Source organism: Chiloscyllium punctatum, chromosome 45, assembly GCF_047496795.1.
Source record: "Chiloscyllium punctatum isolate Juve2018m chromosome 45, sChiPun1.3, whole genome shotgun sequence".
Taxonomy (NCBI): Eukaryota; Metazoa; Chordata; class Chondrichthyes; order Orectolobiformes; family Hemiscylliidae; genus Chiloscyllium; species Chiloscyllium punctatum.
The window spans coordinates 18,850,858-18,874,976 of NC_092783.1; the positions used below are offsets into that span (position 1 = coordinate 18,850,858).

At 41.7% G+C, this 24,119-nt stretch overlaps 1 protein-coding gene across 1 annotated transcript in view; it reads right to left on the reverse strand.

Annotated features, from left to right (window-relative positions):
- Window positions 1-21,127: 21,127 nt before the first annotated feature.
- LOC140467066 (uncharacterized) overlaps window positions 21,128-24,119 on the reverse strand; it is a 75,196-nt gene continuing 72,204 nt past the window's right edge. The window contains exon 16 of the mRNA XM_072563126.1: window positions 21,128-21,755. Within this exon, the coding sequence (XP_072419227.1) occupies window positions 21,623-21,755 (133 nt within the window). The 3' untranslated portion in view covers window positions 21,128-21,622. The remainder of the gene's footprint in view (window positions 21,756-24,119) is intronic.

The following is a 24,119-nucleotide window of genomic DNA, read 5'->3' on the forward strand; positions in this document are numbered from 1 at the left end:
GTGCTTATACAATTGTTGATATAGCACACTCCATCAATTACTGACCTACTCTATCAACCACAATTGATACATAGCATCTGAAAGCACCTCAACAAACCTAGCAATGCTGCAAGACTCACCCCCACACCCCACAATTGCACACATTACCAGTTATTCAGTCATAACAGACATATTACCCAATATATTGCAACTGGCACACATATATTGACTCACTTTCCTCTCCCTTGCAGGACAAGGTAGCACATAACTAAAAATATAAGAAGGTAAGCAGCAGGGGACAGGCAAGGCACTATGTGCTAACCCCAACAGAGGAATGGTGATCTCCATTATTGGTGTGGTTATCACTGAGACTATAACTGACAGTGAAAGGGCTGAAAACATTGAGACTGATGGTATCCTTATACCTAACTCTTCTTCTCAAATCCCACTTCCCTTTTATCCATCATCTCTTCTCAGTTACAAGTAGGTGGTTAAGCACCAACCTCTGATTTTCATGAATCACCTCTCACAGCAATCTTGTACACTGCTCCTTTCTGGTACCCAGTAACCAGGGCAGTTTATGGAAACCAAGAACTGGAGGAATAGGATATGATGATCAAGAATCAATACAATTCAGTTGCTCCTACACTGACAACTACCTGGTCAGATATTGGCATTGTGAGAACTTTAGGGGTTAGCGCAGAGGAGCAGCGCCTAAGTGTGGAGCCACTGGGCACGATCTGAAAGCATCTAGGGTAGCATATATGTTCAGTCCTTGTTGGAGTGAATTAAGGAAGAACAAGGAACATTTGGGGGGTGTACAGGGAGATTAATTCAGGGATGAAGGATTCATTTTGCATGGACAGTGAGAAATATGGCTGATTTTCCTTCAGGCATAAAAGGCCAAATGGAGACATAAAGTTTTGAAAAACATGAAGGGTTTTGATAAATTAAATAACTTGGATAAAGTAGAAATTGTCTCCAGTGGTTGAGGAATTAATAACCAGAGGATACAAATTCAAGGTGTTTGACAACAGAACCAGTGATGACAGGAGAATAAATATTGTAAGGTATTGAGTACTGTTTGCATGCATTTGTTGGATTAAAAATGTATAAATTTCTAATTTTTACAAATCTAATATAGTTTCCCATTAGCATTAAACTGAAATTTGCAGTTTAAACTCTGTCAGCCATAAGCAAGTTTTTTTAAAATAAAGTGCCCTATAAAAGAATTGATTAATTCAGAACTAGTTGTAGCTGGATCCTGGTGAAGTGAGCCATTTAGGTGTGAGGCATAACATCCTGTCATACTGAGGCTACAGGAGCAGGTCAGAGGCTAGGAACACTTTTGCTAGTAACTCATCTCCTGATTCCCCAAAGCCTGTCCACCATCTACAAGATACAAGTCAAGACTGCGATTGAATACACCCACCTTTGCCTGAATGAGTGCAGCCCCAACAACACTCAAGAAGCTTAATACCATCCAAGACAAAGCAGCTCTCTCAATTGGTACCACATCCACAAACATCTACTCCCTCCACTATCAAAGCTCAGTAACAGCAATGTGCCCTATCTACAAGATAAACTGCACAAATGTACCAAAGATTCTCAGATAGCACCTTCCAAACCCACAATTATATCCATCAAAAAGACCAGGGCAGCAGATATATATCAATACCACCACGTGCAAATTCCCTTCCAAGCCACCCATTACCCTGACTTGGAAATACATCACCATTCCTTCACTGTTGCTAGATCAAAATCCTGGAATTGCCTCCCTAAAGGGTCTACCTACAGCACACGGACTTCAGTTGTTCAAGAAGGATGTTTACCAACGCACTCTCTAAGGCATCTCGGGATGGGCAACAAATGGACAGTCAACAACAACCACATCTTGGGAGGTAAAGAAAACACTTTTAGGTTCAATTCCTCTCATTACAAAGGATAGTACGCGATCAGCCTTTTTGATTATGCATTGTGATTCAAGAACCGGAATACGTAAATCTCGCTGCACCTCAGAATTCTGCTGTTATTCTCCATTTAATGAATATTCTGTTTTTGTATTCTTCCTGCCAAAATGAAGGACTTTATGTTTTCCAACATCTGCCAGATTTTATTTCACTCATGCAACCTGCCTGCAACTTCCTCATGTCTTCTTCACAACATACTTTCCAAACTATTTTGGTGTCATCTGTGAATTTAATTAGAATGTCTTTCCACCTAAGTTTTTGATGTAGGTTGTAAAAAGTTGAAACCATAAAATAGATTCCTGAGGGACTCCACTCCTGCCAATCAGACAAAGGCCATTTAAGCATATTCTCTGTTTTCTATTAGTCAGCCAATCTTTTATCCATGCTAATATGTTACCCTCGACATCATGAGCTTCTATTTTCCACAATAACTTTAAATGACTATAGAAAACCCCAATGTAGTATGTCTACAAACTCCTCTTTATCCACAGCACATGTTATTTCTTCAAAGTACTCCAAAAAATTAGGAAAACCTGATTTCCTTTTGACGATACCATTCTGATTCATTCAGATTATCTTGAGTTTTTTTTTAAAGTTATCATTTCTTAAATGATCAATGGGAATACCATACCCGTGACAGAGAATCTAACTAGCCTGTTATTTCCTGTTTTCTACCTCCTTCCATTCTTGAATAGAAGGCTTAGATTTTATATCTTTCAATCTGATGGAAGCTTTTGAGATCTAGAAAATTCTGGAAAAATAACAGCAAACCATGTACCACCTCTTTAGCAAGCTCTTTAAAAACGCTAGGATAAGGTTTATCTGGACCTAGAGACTTGTTAGCCTCAGTGCATCAGTTTAATTAGTACCATTTCCCTCATGATGGTAATTTTGTTGTTACTTTCTCCTTTAAAACTCCTGATTTATAGCTATTACTAGAACATTTTTATTTTCTGTAATGAAGGCTGGTATTGGTTCAAAGTATTGGTTCTTTGAATTCTGCCATTTCATTATTATTGACCATAAACCTTTATTCAGAACCAAAACTCACTTTCCTAATTAAATACCTATAGAAAGTCCTGCTATTCATTTTTCCAAAGAAAATAGAAGCCCGACAGTGTGGAAACAGGTCCTTTGGCCCAACAAGTCCACACCTACCCTCTGAAAACCCAGACCCATTCTCCTACCCTACATTTACCCCTGACTAATGCACCTAATCTACACAATGGAGCACCCAGAGGAAACCCACACAGACACAGGGAGAATGTGCAAACTCCACACAGACAGTTGCCCGAAGCTGGAATCAAACCTGGGACCCTGGTGCTGTGAGGCAGCAGTGCTAGGTTATCTTCCTAGTGAGCATAAAAGTTGTGTCGTTTTGTTTTTCTGAACTTTGTGGACTGAAATGAGAAAAGGACTATTTTAAAATCCCTGGACACTTATAGTAAGTGCTGTTTACGCTGTTCTTTCTTGAACCAGTGAGGGAAGTTTAGTTGTCGATGAACTGGAGACAGGGAATATATGGAAAGGGAAGTAAGCAACCAATTGGTCTGTGGAGTGAGAATCAGTTGTCAATTACAAAAATCCAAAGGGATTTTACAAATACATTAAAGACAAAAGGGTAACTAGGGAGCGAATAGGGCCCCATAAAGATTAGCAAGGCCAACAATGTGTGGAACTGCAGAGTGAGATACTAAACGAGTATTTTGCATCGGTGCTTACTGTGGAAAAAGATAGAGTGTCGAGAAATAAATAGCGTTATCTTGAAATTGTCCATCTTACAGAGGAGAAGGTGCTGGACAGCTTAATAAAGGTGGAAAAATCCCCAGGACCTAATCATGTGTTCCCTAGACCTCTGTGGGAAGCTAAGGAAGTGATTCCTGGGCTCCTTGCTGAGATATTTGTATCATCGATAGCCACAGGTGAGGTGCCAGAAGACTGGAGGTTGGCTAACGTGGTGTTTAATAAGGCTGGTAAGGACAAGCCAGTGAGCCTGACATTGGTGGTGGGCAAGTTGTTGGAGGGGATCCTGAGGGACAGGATTTACAAGTACTTGGAAAGGCAAGGACAGATTAGGGGTGGTCAGCATGTCATTCTGTGCGGGAAATTGTGTCTCACTAACTTACCTGAGTTTTTTGAAGAAGTAACAAAGAGAATTGTTGAGGCTAGAGCAGCGGATGTGATCTACATAGACTTCAGTAAGGCACTTGATAAGGTTGCTCATTGTAGACTGGTTAGCAAGGTTAGATCATATGGAATACAGGGAGAACTAGCCATTTGGATACAGAACTGACTCAAAGGTAGAAGACAAAGGGTGGTGGTGGAGGGTTGCCTTTCAGACTGGAGGCCTGTGACCAGTGGAGTGCCACAAGGATCGGTGCTGGGCCCACCATTTTTTGTCATTTATATAAATGATTTGGATGTGAGCATAGGATGTATAGTCAATAACTTTGCAGGTGACACCAAAATTGGAGGTGTAGTGGACAGCAGATTAGGGCAGGATTTACTATAAGGAAGGTTTAAGGGGTACTGTACCTTTAAGAGAGTTGATAGCTAGCAATGACTTAGAGAAGCACAGAGGGTCCGGAACAAGGTAACAATGTCAGAACAGCTAGCTATGGCTGGGTTGCTACGAGACAAAAGCAAATTCAAATTTGACCAATCACTTTAAATTATGCCCCAAGATACCAAACTCCAATCAAAGTTAAAAATCACACAACACCAGGTTATAGTCCAACAGGTTTAATTGGAAGCACACTAGCTTTCGGAGCGATGCTCCTTCATCAAGTGATTGTGTGACACATCACCTGATGAAGGAGCGTCGCTTCGAAAGCTAGTATGCTTCCATTTAAACCTGTTGGACTATAACCTGGTGTTGTGTGATTTTTAACTTTGTACACCCCAGTCCAACACCGGCATCTCCAAATCAAAACTCCAATCAAGTTTGCATTTAATATTTTGATAATATTAAAACAATGAAACAATCCATGTTTTGGGGTATAAATATCAGACATTTTTGGACAGTTAACCAGAGCGGCAAAGATCAGCCAAAACAGCCAAGCACCAACAACTAGAGAGATACTGCTTGCAGAAAGATCTGCTCTCTTAAAGGTACCTTTATCTAGCATTGAACCATGAAGCACAATCCCTAAGAAGAAGAAAAGAAAACAGAGGAAAATCTACAGAGGACACTTGGCAGAGCTGACTGGTTTGGAAATGTGATTTTTTTTTTGTAATTCGCAATTGGGATTTTTTATCGGACCAATATTATAGAGGGGAAGGTAAAAGATAGGTTTAGAGAAAGGAGTTGTTTGTTAACATTCTCTGTCAGACTTAAAGAATAAAGTTCTTAAATTTTTTTTGTACTTTAAATGGTGACTTTGGGATAGTTCTTTGCCTCTCGAATTTTCACAGACTACAGCACAGGGTGAATCTTTTCTGTGCTGCTCGTTTAAATTAACAGAGGGGTTTACCCCATGTCACAGGAGTTACACAATTAATGGTAAGGTCCTGGGGAGTTTTGCTGAATGAAGCCAGCTTGATGTGCAGGTTTATAGTTCCTTGAAAGTATAGTTGAGGGTAGATAGGATAGTGAAGAAGGCAATTGGCATGCTTTCTTTTATTGGTCAGTACATTGAGTATAGGAATTGCAATGTCATGTTATGGCCACTTGGGACATTGGCTAGGCCACTTTTGGAATGCTGTGTGCAATTCGGTTCTCCCTGCTATAGGAAAGATGCTGTGAAACTTGAAATGGTTCAGAAAAGATTTACAAGGATGTTGCCAGGGTTGGAGGGTTTGAGCTATAGGGAGAGGCTGAATGGGCTGAGGCTGTTTTCCCTGGAACGTCAAAGACTGAGGAGTGACCTTACAGAAGTTTATAAAATCATGGGGGGGCATGGTCTTTTCCCAGGATAGGGGAGTCCAAAACTAGAGGGCATAGGTTTAGGGTGACAGGGAAAAGATTTAAAAGGATCAAAAGGGTAACATTTTTATGCAGAGGTTGGTGTGTGTATAGAATGAGATGCCAGAGGAAGTGGTGGAGGCTGGTACAATTACAGCATTTGAAAGGCAAATGGACGATATATGAATAGGAAGGTTTAGCCTCATACAACAAAAACAGACAAGGAAAATGTGACAAGATTGGCCCCACCCTCTAGCAGAATTGGACAGGAAAGTAGGCAAGAGTTGGTAGGGGCAGTTGAGCTGCCACTCCTAAAGAAGCAGTGGCAAGTGCCTCAACGAGTCCTCTACGAGATGGCATGAAAGGCTCAGAGGCAAACGGGTGGGTTATCTGACAACTTAGGACAGGAGCAAGAGAGATGAAGTTCAAGGAGTATCGAAGGGTTGGAGTTTGGAATTGGCAGGGGCACGTACCTGAGAGTGGAGAAGTGAACTAAGAAATAGAGTGTCTTGCAAAAAGTAAAAAGAAATGACGGTTAAAAAGATGCACTTGTGGAGGTAGATGGACGGGGCTTGGGTCAGACAACAGCCAAAATTCACAATGAAATGGACTCAGAAAGAGCTCAAATTTTTATTTCCATAAACACGAGTTTGCAAACATGAGAGTAAATGGGATACAAGAAATAGATCAGAAATAATAGCATAGAATCTAGAGTTTGATCACAGGACTCGTAGAGGGACACGGTGACATGGAAATGTAAACTGGAGTCAGAACTGAACATCATCAAATTATTGTCTGAGTTTAGAAGCAGGTAAAGTGCATGAAGTGCAGAAATTATTTGAGGGTTGAGAACCAGAGTAGACACTGATAGGAGTGTTTCTGTAGGAATGATGAACCTGCACTTAGAGTCAACTTGGAATAGAAAGATGGCGTGACTTTGGAGGTTGGTGTGAAATCTAAACACAGCAGCAGTTTGCTGTGTAACCCAAGCAGGTGATGTTCTGTCCATGGACAAAGTCAAGCTGGAAAACCAGTAACGCCAGGAGACTGATGTTTCTCCAGCACAGCTACCATATGGAAGAACTGCAAACTGAACTCAACATAGTCTCAATATTTCAAATGAGCAGCAGTTGACCGATGGAATCTTGCGATTTTCCAGAAGAAATTATTTTTAACTCAAAGCGCTTGCTCCATTTTGCTCCCATCTCATGCCAGCACCCACTGAGGACCCCTCGCACTTTCTGTTTTGATTTCTGATTTCTAACATCCACAGTATTCTGAAGAAGGGTCACTGGACCTGAAACATTAACTCTGCTTTCTCACAACAGATGCTGCCAGATTTGCTCAGTTTTCCCAGCACTTTCTGATTTTGTTCGACAGAATTTTGCTTTTGCTTTATAAAAAAATGAAGAATTCCATAGGGTGCTGACTTGAATCCGAACTAAGCTGGTGTCCTCACCTCTGGAATTCAGCTCCATTAACCATATTTGGAGCGAAAGTGGAGTAAGTGGATCCAATAGAATCCAGATCAATGAGCAGATGATTAGCAAGTGTCTGGTGAAGATACCTTCCCTCACTTTGTTGATGACTGATGTGATTAATTCACCAAATTGGATTTGTCCTTTTATTTTGAATACCTTTCCTCATTGTGAGTGTTGTAATTGGACTGGAATGGTTTGGCTGGAGGTATGACTAGTTCTGGAGCATTCATTCTGTCACTGGAATATTGTGAGGGTAGCAACAGACTTTAACATAACCAGTGGTCTTGGTGACAGGAAAGTCTTTGGGAAACCACTGCTAAAAAAATACCAAAAGATCTCATCAGAAAGATCAGAAATAACATTCTTGCTGCAACAATAACTGTGTGAATCAGTGATCTACTTCATTTTCTTCAGGAACCCCCAGGGAATGCCTGTTGTACGGGATCTGATAAAGGAGCAGAGGAAATCAGTTGAAATGATGGAAAATGGAAAATACAATGTCTTTGCCTCATTATTAACTCATTTTTACTTCACTTGCAAATGTTTGAACAAAAGAAATGGTAGCCAGCAATGTCATGGTGACTAACCAAAGTGGTTTCAAATTCAGTGGAAACTTGTGGATCTGAGATCCCTCTCTAATAGCATGGTGGACCTATCAACACAACATCGACTGCAGCGGTTCAAGAAGGCAGCTCACCAACACCTTCTTGAGGGCAACCAAGGATGGGCAATAAACGCTGACTGACCCAGTGATGCCCACATCCTGTGAACAATGAAAAACCCGATTAAATGGCATTCAGGAGTTTAAGCACAGACACAGCACTGATCCTGCTTCAGCTATTTGTCACCTTCTGTCACCTCTTGACAACTGTACTAAAACAAAAACCGAAATTCTGGAAAAACTCAGAGGGTCTGGCAGTATCTAAGGTGAGAAGGCAGGGTTCGCATTTCAAATCCAGTGATCCTTCTTCTTAGCTGTACTAAATTCACCCATTCTACCGTTTTGACAAATTGTTGCAACCACCAACCCCCAGGCACCGAAAATATAAATTAGCTTTTGATAGATTGAATCTGGGCTATTATTGGCAGCCATTCAAATCTAAGACACAATCCTGTCCTAGGTGTGACTGAGGAATTAACACAAGACATGAATTGACTCAGGTCCTGAAGGGTCACTGGACTCCAAACGTTAACTGTTTCTCTCTTCATAGATACTGCCAGACCTGCTGAGTTACTCTAACAATTTCTGGTTTTTGTTTCCGATTTCCTGGGTCTGCAGTTCTTTGTTTTACAAAAGGACATTGTAAGTTGGCCTTTAAAATGTGAATGTCAATTACACCCCTGGCCTTTTGTCACAGAAATAAAATCATAATTACCAAGAAGCTTGGTGCTGCAGTCAGACCTACAAATATGACCTGATGTACAGTTAATATATATTGCCGAACATGTTGATAGCTGTTTAGAATAACTTTGTGACAGTCCATTTGAGATTTGTCAGTGAAGAAGTGCTGTGTCAGGATTGATCTTGAGTCAGTCCACAGTGGGATAATTAATTACAATACAATTCATATGAGTAAGCTTGTTAGTCCCACTGACTCACTTGACATCTGTAAATGATGGCCTTCTTGCTTAATTCCATTGCATCATGTGATTGAGCAAACAATGTTTGTTGCTTTCCACAGGCGATCTTGCAACATATTCTCAGGGCCTGTATTTCCTGCCATCGCATTTACATCTGGATCAGGTTTTATCTGAAACTAAGCTTTTCTATTACCCCAGTGGTCAGAGTCCCACCAACGTCCTCTGTTAAATTCATCTTTTTCAAAACTTTGTCCTCTCCAAGTCCAGCGCACATTGACTCCCATTGGATCCAGATTCACCAAGGCAATGAATATAAAATTCTCATCCTTATGTTAAAATCTCTCCAGTTTAACATTTTCCAGCCCTACAACGTTCCAGGCTCACGGAACCCCTACATTTCTTTCCTCTTAAACATTCTCAATTTCTATCACCCTACCACCAGCAACTGTACCTTCAGCAAACGTAGTCCTTGGTTTAAGGATGCAGTCTCTGAATCGCATTGTTTCTTTCCTCTTTTAAGATATTCCTTAAAGCTTCCTCTTAAAGCAAGCTATTAATCACCTGTCCTTTTTATGTGGCTTAATGTCACATTTTGTTCCAATGAAGCACCACAATGCATCTTATTAGAATTAAAGCATTTTATTCTTATTAGAGATGTAGGCATCGCTGACAAAGATAATCTCTAATGAGCCTGGAGAGGTTTGAGCCACATTCTTGAACCACTGAGGTCTGTTTGTTGTAGGCACCCTGACACCGCTGTTCGCAAGAAAGTTTCAGAATTTTGACCCAGTGACAGTGAAAGGAGCATCAATATATTTCTAAGTCAGGGTGGTCTGTGGCTTGAAGGGAAACTTGTAGGTTTTTTCTCATTCGTAGGACATGAGCATCACCAGTGAAGCTAGCATTTATTGCCCATCCCTAATTGCTGGGGCAATTGCACAGAGCAGTAGTGTGGGTCTGCTAACTCTGTGATCTGACTGTATTACTCACAAGACAAAGCTTTTTACTGTGCCTCGGTACACGTGACAATAAATTCAATTCAACTCAATTCAATGTAGGCCAGACCCCAGGTAAAGATGGTAAAGCTCCTTATCAGAGTTGTGACATTACGTTGAGGTTGTACAGGACATTGGTGAGGCCTCTTCTGGAGTACTGTTTCCAGTTCTGGTTGCCCAGTTATAGGAAGGACATTAAGCTGGAGAGGGTTCAGAAGAGATCTGCCGGGCAGTTCTCGTGTTCGGAAAGTTTTGAATTTTAAGGAGATGCTGGATTGGTCAAGACATTTTGTTACTGGAGTGTAGGAAATTGAGAAGTGACCTTATAGACATTTATAAAATCAGGAGGGGCATAGATAGGGTTAATGGTAGGTGTCTTTTCCCAAGGTTCAGTGACTTCAAGGCTAGGGAGCACATATTTAAGGTGAGAGGAGAAGAATTTTAAAAAGACATGAAGAGCAATTTGTTTACACAAAGGATGGTTTGCGTGTGTAACAAATTTCCTGAGGAAGTGGTGACTGCAGGCACAGTTACAATGTTTAAAAGACACTTCAATAAGTACATGAATAGAAAATGGGATGGATATGGGCCAGGAACAGGTGTGATTATCGTTCAGATTTTGGATTATTTTCGGCATAGATTGATTGGACAGAAGAATCTGTTTCCATGCTGTATGACTCTATGACTCTATAAGAGCATTAGTGACTTTTTTAAACTATCAATGGACGGTAGTTACATGGTTACCATTAGACCAGCTTATTATTAAACTCAAACTTCACCATCATTCTGGTGGGGTTTGTAGCCAGATCCCCCCAAAATTAACCATGTGCGCTGAATTACTAATCCAGTGACACTACCACTACATCACTGCATTAGGAATGCTTCCTGCATTTCTTTCTAATAATATTTCTTCTTCATGTCTAATATTCTTCCAAATAATAAAAAAATTATTCAAAGAAAATGAAAAACAACAACTATTTTCTGCCCTCGTTGCTTGTAGCAGTATCAAAAAAATTAAATCTTAATTTCAGAAGCCCAGGGGCAGCCCTGGTAAATTGGAATGCCACTCTTGTATATACACAGTAATAATCTATGCTATCTGATTTGAATGATTACCGATGTTTTACATTGTTTGCCTTATCACTAATTTATCCGTTCAGAGACAGAAAGGGGCCCTCACTTTCTGAAGATCCAAGGGTGGGGCAGAGGGCATGTTGAGGCAGGGGGAGGAGGCCGGAATGTGTCAAGACTTGAATTCCTCACGTCAGCTTTAGTAGCAAGAACAGAAACAATCATGAATCATTCTTCTGTGTCACAAGTTAGGCAGAAGATTAGAGGCGTCTGTTAAAAAAAATCATCGAACATGCCATTATGCTCAAACCTAAATGAATTCACCCTCCTGCCACCCAGAATCACACCTGCATGGTGCTGAGAATGTACCTCCCCACCTTAATACCCTGGAAACTCACCATCTCTCTCTTCACCTCATTGACTGTTTCACATGCATTTACACTATAACCATTGGCATATCCCACTCTTCCCCACCCCACTCTTACCGTCCCTGGCAATTTCCCACTCTGCCCCACTGTAGAATTATTTTATCTGTAGACAGGATGTGGGCATCACTGGCTGGGTCAGCATTCATTGCCCATCTCTAGTTGTCCTTGAGAAGATGGTGGTGAGCTACCTTTGGAACTGCAGCAATCCATTTGGTGTAGGTCAAACCATTAGGGAGGGAGCTCCAGGACTTTGACTCAGTGACAGTGAAGGAACAGCGATATATTTCCAAGTCAGGATAGTGAGTGATTTGGTGGGGAACTTGCAAGTGGTGGTGCTGCCCTCATCCTTCCAAATGGAAGTGGTCATGGGTTTGGAAGGTGCTGTCTGAGGAGTTTTAGTGAATTTCTATAGTGCATTTGTAGATGGTATACACTGCTGCTACAGAGCATTGGTGGTAGGAAGAATGGACATGTATGCCAATCAAATGGACTTGAATATGTCTTAAATTTCTTGAGTGGTTGGAGCTGCCGTTGCTTGACTCAGCTGTCAGGTATTTTCTCCTAATGTTAGCCCTCATCTCCAGATGTTGATAAGTAGGAATTCGTACTGTAAGTATGGCTTACCATTGTCATTTCAAGTTCCTTGGTCAACATCAGCTGGTCTGTCCCTTTAAGGCTTTCGAGCAGTTGATGTATCATCTACTATGGCAGGATTCAAACACAGGTCCCCAGAACATTACCTGAATCTCTGGATTTACAAGTCTAGTACCAACACCATTATGCCATCACTTTCCATCGGAAAAACACTAAGAAAATGAGCTAAAATTAGACTCTATCAGTAAGTGCCACAGGATCTCTGGCGAATTATTCTGCTCTCTACCAGTAAATATCAGGACCGATGCGGACAGGAAATCTTTTGTTGTTTTGTGTTCAGAGCATCAGTAGGTGGCGCTCACGGTTTAACATTGCAGACTGTTAAACACTGGTGAAAACTGATAGTAAATGGCAAACAAGTCATTCTCAGTCTATCGTCACTCCCAATAACAACAAACTCATTTTTGTCTCGCCCTCAGGTTTTGAAAAGGTAATCAAAGATCTAATAAAATTCCTCAGGTCAGTTTCCCTGACCTTCAGGATCCACACACCGGCTACTGTTTTAATGGCTGCAAACTTGGCCACCTATTATTTCATTGATCAAGTGATGTGGTGCAGTAGCTCAGCGATTATCTCACAAATGCCAGGGACCTGGGTTCAAATTCACCCTTGGGTGACTGCCTATGTGGAGTTTGCATGTTCTCCCTGCGCCCGTGTGGGTTTTCTCTGGTTTACTCCCTCAGATGGGAGGCCAGGTGGATTAGACATGGGAAATACAGGGATGGGATGCTTTTTTGAGGGTCAGTGTACATTGAATGGGCCAAATGGCCTGTTCCACACAGTAGCGATTCTATGATCTCAGTCATCACTTCCAGTTGCTTAGATTCGGATGCTCTTCTCTCCAAATTTCCCTACTCCTTTCCCATGGCAGTGATTTCCATTTGGGACCCAGTACAGCCTCTCAAGGTTCAACCAGGGGCCATTCTTCATGTTTCAGAATGGATGGTAGTGGCAGTGAGCTGATCAATCAGGGGAGTGGGGGGGGGGGGGGGGGGAGCGGGGGGGCATCACAAGAAAGCTGATGTCCTTCTTGGCCAATGTTAACACAACCTGCATGGTGCACACACACACACACACACACACTTTTAGTTATGCCTGGTGCTGCTCCTGGCATGTCCTCCTGCACTCTTCACTGAACCAGGGCTAATTCTCTCGAGCTCTCGCACACAGTCAGTGGATTGAGGTTCATCCACGTTCACTTATTGCAGTGCGATTCAATTGCCAGAGATTGAATACAGAGTCACACTAATGTTCCTCTGGATTTGGAAAGCTGAGAGTTATTTAAGACCACCTGATATAAACAATACTTATCTGGGAAATAGTTCACTCCCATGTTGAGGCTGATCCTAAATGGAAGGCTTTTCTAGCACATTGGCATGTAAGCCTGGAAATTATGCTGTTGGCTGTTAATGTATGCTCAAATCATATTCTGTTCTGAGACACTTTAATGTGATTGATTGTCCTTAATTGTACCGTACTATTTCTAGGTTACACAATTTTCTTTCCACTTAGATTCCTTAACTTTTCTTAGTTATCTCCATCTCCTAATATCTGGTATCTAATATTAAATTTATACTAATATTAATAATATCTAATATCTACTGCTTAATAAAAGATTTAAGTTTGTCAGTGATGTTCCTCAGAAAGTGTGCATAGATTACCAAGCGAGTCAGAAGTGATAGGGTTAGAGAATGAGATTAGCCAGTGAAGACACGATAGGTCAAATGGCCTACTTCTGCACTGTAAAACCCCATGTTTCTATGAAGTGCTGAGTCTGCACTTGGAGATCCGCTCAAAACTGGGGGAGCAAGTAATAACCCCATGCTCCAATGGATTGCAAGCACTCTCAACTCATTTTGCTACAGATATCCTTTCCTTTGCTGAGATTGACCTGCATGACCCTAAATTCTTCAATGAGAAGGGGGACATATCTGTGATGTTCCTTCTGGCCAAAATGTGTTGATACTCACTGACTGGGCTCATACTTGAAGGAAGCTCACCAGAAGCAAATACAGGCTAGTCACCAGGGAACTGTAATTCAGAGGAGAGCATTGATTGGTTGGGAGGGGGGGCAAGAGATAGAGGGAGAACAGTTTTAGGGTAGGGGCAAAGTATATGGTGTGCCCTGATTGGACTTCAGCTTGGATCCTTAAATATGCAGTTGTCTACCTACAATTTATGCTTCTCTTTCAACTCACCTCCACTCATATGGTTAGGATATGTTGATAGAGAGTCAAAGAGGGATGTGGGAAAATTTGTGTGGAAGATAAACACATGATGAGTTAAATGTCCTATTCCTGCATTGTAAATGGTTTATAAATATTTACCAAGTTCAGTACTCAACAGCCAGCTGAGCATGGGAACACACATCATAGGACAGCCCAAAACTCAACATAACAACAATCTGAAAGCCAATCTTAGAGCTTGCAAACAGGATCCCAAATATATAATGAACAGTACGACCTTGAGAAGCACCAAGGAGGGAAGGACCTTCATGTGCATGTACACCGGTCACTTAAGGTATTGGAGCTGTTGGACAAAGTCGTTAAAAAATCATACACTATACATCCCTCGAAGCATAGAGTTTAAGAGCAGTGAGGGTTTGCTGGAATTCTATAAAATGTTAGAGTGTTATGTGCAGTTCTGGAATCCACCTTGTAGGAGGGATATAATTGCACTGGAGAAGGTGCAGAGGAGATTTACCAGGATGTTGCCTGGGCTGCAAAGTTTCCGTGATGAAGAGAAATTGGACAGACTGAGATTGCTTTCCTGACAAGAAATTGAGAGGGGACCTGATTAAGATCTGTAAAATTATTAGGGACATAGACAGGGTGGAAAGGAAGAAATTATCCCCCTTGATGGAGAGATGAATGATCAGGGGGCATGGATTTAACATATGGAGCAGAAGGTTTTGATTTTGATTTGATTTATTATTGTCACATGTACATAGATACAATGAAAAGTTTTGTTTTGTGTGCAGCACAGGCAAATCATACCAAAGTGCACTAGGGTGATAGTACAAGGCGAGGAATACAACGTTATGACTTCAGAGAAGGCGCACAAAGAGTGAGATCAACATTAAATTTGAAATTTGAGAGATTCATTCAGAAGTCTAATAACAGTGGGGAAGAAGCCGTTCTTGAATCTGTTGTTAGAACATAGAACATAGAACATAGAAGAATACAGCGCAGTACAGGCCCTTCGGCCCTCGATGTTGCGCCGATCAAAGCCCACCTAACCTACACTAACCCACTCTCCTCCATATACCTATCCAATGCCCGCTTAAATACCCATAAAGAGGGAGAGTCCACCACTGCTACTGGCAGGGCATTCCATGAACTTACAACTCGCTGAGTGAAGAACCTACCCCTAACATCAGTCCTATATCTACCCCCCCCTTAATTTAAAGCTATGCCCCCTTGTAATAGCTGACTCCATACGTGGAAAAAGGTTCTCACTGTCAACCCTATCTAACCCCCTAATCATCTTGTACACCTCTATCAAGTCACCCCTAAACCTTCTTTTCTCCAATGAAAACAACCCCAAGTGCCTCAGCCTTTCCTCATAGGATCTTCCTACCATACCAGGCAACATCCTGGTAAACTTCCTCTGCACCCGTTCCAGTGCCTCCACATCCTTCCTATAGTATGGCGACCAAAACTGCACACAATATTCCAGATGCGGCCGCACCAGAGTCTTATACAACTGCAGCATGACCTCAGGACACCGGAACTCAATTCCTCTACCAATAAAAGCCAGTACGCCATATGCCTTCTTCACTGCACTATTTACCTGGGTGGCAACTTTCAGAGATCTGTGTACATGGACACCAAGATCCCTCTGCTCTTCCACACTACCAAGTAGTCTACCATTAGCCCAGTAATCCATCTTTTTATTACTCTTACCAAAGTGAATCACCTCACATTTAGCTACATTGAACTCCATTTGCCACCTTTCTGCCCAGCTCTGCAGCTTCTCTATATCCCACTGTAACCTGCCACATCCTTCCTCACTGTCTACAACTCCTCCGACTTTCGTATCATCCGCAAACTTGCTCACCCAACCTTCTAACCCTTCCTCCAGGTCATTTATAAAAATGACAAACAGCAATGGTCCCAAAACAGATCCTTGCGGAACACCGCTAGTGACGGCACTCCAAGATGAACCTTTGCCATCAACTACTACCCTCTGTCTTCTTCCAGAGAGCCAATTCCTAATCCAAACCTCCAACTCACCCTCAATGCCATATCTCTGTATTTTCTGCAGTAGCCTACCATGGGGGACCTTATCAAACGCCTTACTAAAATCCATATATACCACATCTACCGCTTTCCCCTCATCTACCTCCTTAGTCACCTTCTCAAAGAATTCAATAAGGTTTGTGAGGCACGACCTGCCCTTCATAAAACCATGCTGACTATCCTTGATCACATTATTCTTATCCAGATGTGTATAAATCCTATCCCTTACAATTCTCTCTAAGACTTTGCCCACAACAGAAGTGAGACTCACTGGCCTATAGTTACTAGGATTATCCCTACTCCCCTTCTTGAACAAGGGAACCACGTTTGCTAGCCTCCAGTCCTCTGGCACTACTCCTGTAGACAAAGAGGACACAAAAATCAAGGCCAATGGCTCTGCAATCTCCTCCCTTGCTTCCCAGAGAATCCTAGGATAAATGCCATCAGGCCCAGGGGACTTATCTATTTTCACCCTTGCCAGAATTTCCAACACCTCTTCTCTACATATCTCAAAGCCATCCATTCTACTTATTCGTGCCTCAGTATTCATATCGACAACAATTCCCTGTTCCTGAGTGAATACTGACGAAAAGTATTCATTCAGTTCCTCCCCAATCTATTCAGCCTCCACACGCAACTTCCCATTACTATCCTTGATTGGACCTATTCCTTCCCTAGTCATTCTTTTATTCCTAACATACCTATAGAAAGCCTTACGGTTTTCCCTAATCCTACCAACTAAGGACCTTTCATGTCCCCTCCTTGCTGCTCTTAGCTCTCTCTTCAGGTCCTTCCGGGCTACCTTATAACTCTCAATCGCCCCTATTGAACCTTCACGCCTCATCTTTACAAAGGCCGCCCTCTTCCATTTAACAAGGGATTCCAACTCCTTATTAAACCACGGCTCCCTCACACGACCCTTTCCTCCCTGCCTGATAGGTACGTACTTATCAAGGACACTCATTAGTTGCTCCTTGAACAAGTTCCACATATCAATTACGCTCTTGCCTTGGAATCTACTTTTCCAATCCACACATCCTAAGTCATGCCTCAATGCATCATAATTTCCCTGCCCCCAGCTATAACTCTTGCCCTGTAGTACACACTTATCCCTCTCCATCACTAGAGTAAAAATCACCGAATTGTGGTCACTGTCCCCAGTCCCCACTGTCCCCACACTGTTCTGTGTGTTTAAGATTTTGTTATCTTCTGCCTGGCAGAAGAGGTTGGAAGAGATTATAACTGGGATGGGACATGTCTTTGAAGATGTTAGGAGACAGCTGGAAGTGTAGATGGAGTTAATGGTTTGTGTGATGGACCAGTGTTCACAACTCTCTGTAGTCTATTACAGTTCTGAGCAGAGCAGTTGTCATACCAAGCTGTGATGCATTCGGACACAATGCCTTCTGTAGTACATCTATAAAAATTGGTAAGAATCTTAACAAAAATACCAAATTACTTTAGCCTCCTGAGGATGTAGAGGCTTAGAGGGGATGTCAGGAAAAATTGTTTCACCCAGATGGTACTGGGTATGTGGAACTCCCTGCCTGTAAGAGTGGAAGAGGCAGAAACCTTCATAACGTTTAAGAAGTAGTTAGATGTGTACTTTTGATGCCAAGGCAATCAAGGCTAAAGGCCAAGTGCTTGAAAATGGGATTAGAATACTCAGGTGGTTGTTTTTGACCAGCAGGCATGTGATGGGCCAAAGGGCTTTGTGCTGTAGACCTCTATAACAGGAGAAAAAATTAGCTTTGGACAGTCCAATTAGCTTTGGAGAAGTCTCTCTTATTGAGGGAGTTCTGACATTTGAGAAGAACAAAGCTTGGTGACTTTGGGACAACTGAGCATAGCACAAAGCTCAAACCTACCTTGCAACATTGACTTTGTGTGCAGTATTTACAATTGGTCATGCAAATTCAGACTTTGGTCTACCATTGCACAGGATAGCATCAATTTACACTGTAACTCATTTTTATTAGTGAATACTCATCTGTCTAAGTGGCAAGAGAATCCATTAACTACTTTATCCCAACCAGCATGTTATTCTGGATTTCTGCTGGAGTTAGTTTTGAGGCAGACTAGACAGTGACCTCTTTCTGACCCTGTCAAGACCATTAATAAACAGTAAGAACTACAGCCTCCAAGCTAGTGAATATTCAGTGAACTAAGATCTCAATGAATATTTCCACTTGAAGTCTCAGAGACTGTCTCAGTAACAGTAAGATAACAAGATCTCTTGGTGCCAGTCAGAACAATTCAGCTTTTATTTCATTGGCGCTGTAATAGCATTTCTAAAAGTCTATTTGGCCTGTCATAAAATACGTACACCACCTATGTGTTTAATGGGGCAATCTTGATAATACTGCCTCCAATGTACATAGATCCATCCCTAAATATGGAGGTCAGAACAATGCCCACAATATTCCAGCCATGGTCTCTCAAAGCCTGATAGAATTGTAGCAAGACTTCTTTATTCATTTGAACCAATCCCTCACAATAAAGCTGAACATGCCATTTGCCTTTCATGTTGCTTATTGTCTTTGCATGCTGTTTCTCTGTGTCACTTGTATGAGTACAGTCAAATGAATTTGGCTCAAAATTTGCAAGTTTAATACCTTTTCAACAATATTAGAGAAGACCTGTTTTATGCTTGCTATCAAATTATTCTCCTGTTGTCTCTGTGACTTATTTCCTTTCTCTGCTCAACTTCATCTCTCTTATTATTTGAACCATCGAGTCCCTACGGTGCAGAAAGAGACTGTTTGGCCCATTGAGTCTGCAGAGCATCCCACCCAGACCAAGCACCCCATTCTATCTCCATAACCCCACATTTCCCATGGCTAATCTACCTAGCCTGCACATCTCTGGACACTATGGGCAATTTGGCATGGCCAATCTACCTAATTTATATTTCTTTGGACTATGGGAGTAAATAGAACAGTTAGAAGTCCATGCAGACAGTGGTGGACTCCACACAGACAGTCACGCAAGGGTGGAATTGGATTTGGACTCTGGTGCTGTGAGGTAACAGTGCTAACCACTCAGCCACAATGTCCCTTTACAAAGATGACATTTGCCCACTTCTTCCTCATTCTACTTCTTAATTCCTTTGTAAACCATCCAGGGAGAGCCGGATTTCGTTATCTCCACTTAGACGCCACCATCTTTAAAGGATAACCATGACTTTGTGTTGTTTTTGCCTGCTGACCTTTGACTCCAACTGATCAAGGTCAGATCCCTCCTTACAACACACCCTCCTGAATTTAGGTTTAGTATTATATTCCAAATATCTCCTTGTTCCTCTCCTTGGCTAATTTAAATAAAATGGAGTCCAAAATTATTCACAGTATTCCAAGTGTGATTTAATCAAAATTTAATATAAGGTGAACATAATTGCCTTATTTTACAATTCTATGTTTTTAATATGTTCCTTTTAAAAGCTCTTATTAACCTGTGTCATCACTTTTAGTAATTTGTGAATGAGTAATCCAGATTCCTATTCTCCTTTATTTTCTTCCTACTTCTCCTTTCTAAACTGAATGTAGCCTCTTTACGTTTCCTGGCAAACTACAATTCTTGAAGAAGGGCTCATGCCCGAAACGCCGATTCTCCTGTTCCTTGGATGCTGCCTGACCTGTTGCGCTTTTCCAACAACACATTTTCAGCTCTGATCTCCAGCATTTGCAGTCCTCACTTTCTCCTCAAACTACAATTCCTCATAATTTTCTGTATTGTAATTAAATTTGCCAGTTACCTGCCATTGTGTGAAACTGATTCATCATGGATATTTTTGGAGGGCTTTATTAATCTCAATATGTGCAAGATATGATCCCAAATGATCTATCCTTTTGTAAGGTGATATGTTAATTTAGGCCTTACAATGGGTGCGAGTGAGGTGTATCAGGGTGTCACCTGGGATGAAGGCCTTCAGTTATGAAAAGTTAGGACTGTTGTCATTATAATAGAGAAGGTTAAGCGGTTACCCACTACAGGTTCTCAAGATAAACAAGGTTTTGATAAAACAGACACAGAAGAAATATGTTTTCTCTTAGCACGTGAGTCAAAAACTAAAGATCGTAGATCCAAAATGATTGACTAAAATTCAAGAGGAGAGACGAGGCAAATTGTTTTCATTCAGACAATTGTCAGAATCTGAAATGTTCTCAAATAAAAAAGGAGACTCATATTTGAACCATCACTAAAGCTGTCTATTTCCAATTCTGTAACTTCACCTTGCTTCTATGCCTCATCACCTGCTGAAGTCCTCATTTGGACTTTGTCAGTCTAGGCTCAATTATTCCAACAGACCCCTAGCTAGTCTCCCCATTCTAACGTCTATAAACCCAAAACCATTTCAACTCTGTTGCTTATGCCCTTACATACAAGCAAAGTCTTGATTTAAAATTCCCATCCTTGTTCTCAGGAATTTGAACAGAAATGTGATGGTGCAACATTTACAGAATAATGGAAAAAGAAACAGAAAATGTGGAAGTTGTTTTTCAAAGGGGCTTTCATAGGATTGATGGGCTGAACAGCCTTCTTCTGTGTTGATAGGTTCTATGAATTTGGAGAGTTACAATTCTAATTTCAGTGAGCTTGGACATACAGATACATGGGAACACCACCCCCTGCAAATTCCCCTCCAAGCCACTCATCATTCTGACTTGGAAATATATCGCCACTCCTTCGATATTGCTGGGTCCAAATTCTGGAATTCTCTCCCTTAGGCCATTGTGGGTCAACCCACATCACATGGTCTGCAGCAGTTCAAGAACGCAACTCACTAACACCTTCTCAAGAGGAAACAAGGGATAGCAAAATCCATATTCCATGAGCAAATAAAAAAAACTGAACTGGCAGTGTAATTAAGAAAGCCCACTGTTTGCCTGATTTGGAAGTCTGTAACAACAAGTACAATAGAGGTGTTCTCCTTGAGATGTTGGGAGGAAGCACATTGTTGAGTCAGTGTAGAGGAAGCTCTAACCGTGACATATTAGATGTGATTGTGTTCAATGCTAATATTAAATGCCCTCAGTTGGAAAGTGTTCTGTAATTCTAGCAGTACCATCCCTCTACTTTCAGATCTCAAACTTTTCCCTCACCAAAAGGCAAACAAAACCTGGTTTCATTTTGAATTTTAATGCATGCCTGACTCTGATGGACCAAGGAATTCTTTAGATGCTGTGAATTTCTGAATCTGCAAATCAAATGTTTTTGTCGTTTCTTTTAGGTGGAACCTTCCCGGCGACTTCTCAATATGATTGGATGGGGCTGGGCTTGTTGACAGCTTCACTTTGAGGTTCCATTCAGACAATGTCTCACGGCCAGAACCAGAAGGATGTTGGCTGCAGTAGAAATGCAACAATGAGGGTCAACACAACAGAGGTAAGTATCTTCTGGTAGCTATCGAGGAAGCAGAACATCCCAGATGATCGTGATTGCTGCTCAAACCTAAGGAAAGAAAGGAAGACTTACTTTTCTAAAGGACTCATGATGGTCAGGACTTACCAGAGTGCATTATAGCCCCCAATGAAGTACTCTTGAACAGTTCACTGTTGTAATGGAAACGTGACAGTCAATATGCACACACAGCAAAGCAATGGGATGATGACCAGCTAAGTGTTTTATTGATGTGTGTTGAGGGACAAATGTTAGACAGGACTCCGGGAGAATGTCTCAGTTCTTCTGAGCACTTTTGCAAAATTTGACTGAGGATGTGATTGATCTCTCATCTGAAAGATGATGTCGTAAATAGTGCAGCATTTCTTCAAGATTGCTTGGGAACATCACCTTGGATTGTGAGAGATGGGGCTCAAACCCCCCTAACAATCTGGCTCAGAGATAGAGTGCAGTCACAACTGATGAGAGAAACTGATACACACTTGATATATACTTGGCCCTAAAGAGTTGTATCTGAGGAGAAACTGACACTGAAACTGAACTGAATCCTTCTAATATTGGTCAAAGTCTCAATCCAAACAATTTCACAAGGAATAGTCAATTTATAGTGAGCCTTCTAAGAATGTTAACAGAAAGTGTTGGTCCAAACTACCTCAGTTTCTCAGTTAAGTGTAAAGAGCTGGGCCTAGTTACTTTAGAGTAATATAGATAGGGAGACAACCTGATAATAGTCTGTAAGATGATTCAGTGGCTGAGTTGCTTACCTACGGGTAGGTTTTGCCAATCTAATCGCTTGGCCAGAGTACAACGTACATGTCAACTACACCCAAGAACAGGATGGCACTGGATATTAATCAGGTTCTTCACTTGCCAGAAACTGAAGCGAGGATTTTGACCAAGACCACGGCATTTCTGCTGATTTACTGTATTCAAAACGAGATTTGGACATTTCTTTTATGCTGGGGCATGGATCTCATTATACATAATGGAAGTGGATTAACAGTTAATGTAGATGTGGCCCAGTGATTCCAATTGCCAACCTTTACTGCCCATCTGATCTGAAGTGAGCTACTTTCTTGAACCACTGCAGTGTTTCAGATGTAGATGTTTTCACAGTGTCGGTCGTAAGAGAGTGTTCCAGGACTGTGATGTCAGAGTTTGAGGTTACGAAATCCAGGTACGATCTGGTCCTCTGCTACTGACTCTGCCTCCAGACAGTCCGTGCCATTCTTAACCATTAGGTGGAGGGAAGATCATTGATGTAGCACCACCAGATGAAGTAGTTGGCTTCAATAACTTCAACAAAAGTGCTAGGTTTCACTCCAGCTCATGGAGAGTTTCCCCCATTACTCCTATCCATTTTAATTTTGTTGGGTCTCCTAGACATCACAGTTAGACAATCTCTTGATATCAAGATCAATCCCTCTCACCTCATCTCTGGTATGTAGCTCTTTTGCTCATGTTTGGTCTGAAGCTGCAATGAGTGTGAGAGTACTGTTCCTATCAGAGGGATGTATTCTGTGCTGTTTCTCTTACAGGCAGGTGTTGCCATTGGTGACAGAGTGTCTTCATCAGAAATAGTGGGTAAACAAGCCCTGAGTGTGTTCTTTTTTCAATTAGACAGAAGAAGCAAGAGTGGGTGGAATCAGGCTCACACACACACCCAGGCTTTTAGGTTTGCTTTCAGTTGAAGTTAAAGTTGGGGTCTGAAATTGATCGAGAACAGTTCTCTGTCCTGCAGCTAAAATGGCTGAGTTCGCTATCTGCTGCTGGATTGTTTCTTTCAGTGTGCCGTTCTCCAGGATTGGCGACAGCACATGAGATAATCTGTTTTGCTGAATTCGCCTTTTCCAAGGATGCGTTTATAGAAAGCTGCATTTTTTTAAAAAATATTCATTTGTGGGATTTGTGGGTGTTGCTGGCTGGGCCAGCGTTTATTGCCCATCCCTAGTTGCCCTTGAGAAGTTGACAGTGGGCTGCCTCCTTGAACTGCTGCAGTCCACTTGCTGTAGGTTGACCTACAATGCTCTTAGGGAAGGAATTCCAGGATTTTGACACAGTGACAGTAAAGGAACGGAGATATATTTCTAGATCGGGATGGTGAGTGGCTTGGAGGGGAACTTGAAGGTGGGTAGTGTTTCCATGTATCTTCTGCCCTTGTCCTTTCAGGTGGAAGTGGTTGTGGGTTTGGAAGGTGCTGTCTCAGGATCTTTGGTGAATTTCTGCAGTGCATCTTGTCGATAGTACACACACTGCTGCTACTGAGCATTGGTGGACGAGGGAGTGGATGCTCGTGGATATAGTGCCAATCAAGCAGGCTGCTTTGTCTTGGATGATGTCAAGCTTCTTGAGTGTTGCTGAGGCTGCACTCATCCAGGCAAGTGGGGAGTAGTCCATCACATCCCTGAGTTGTGC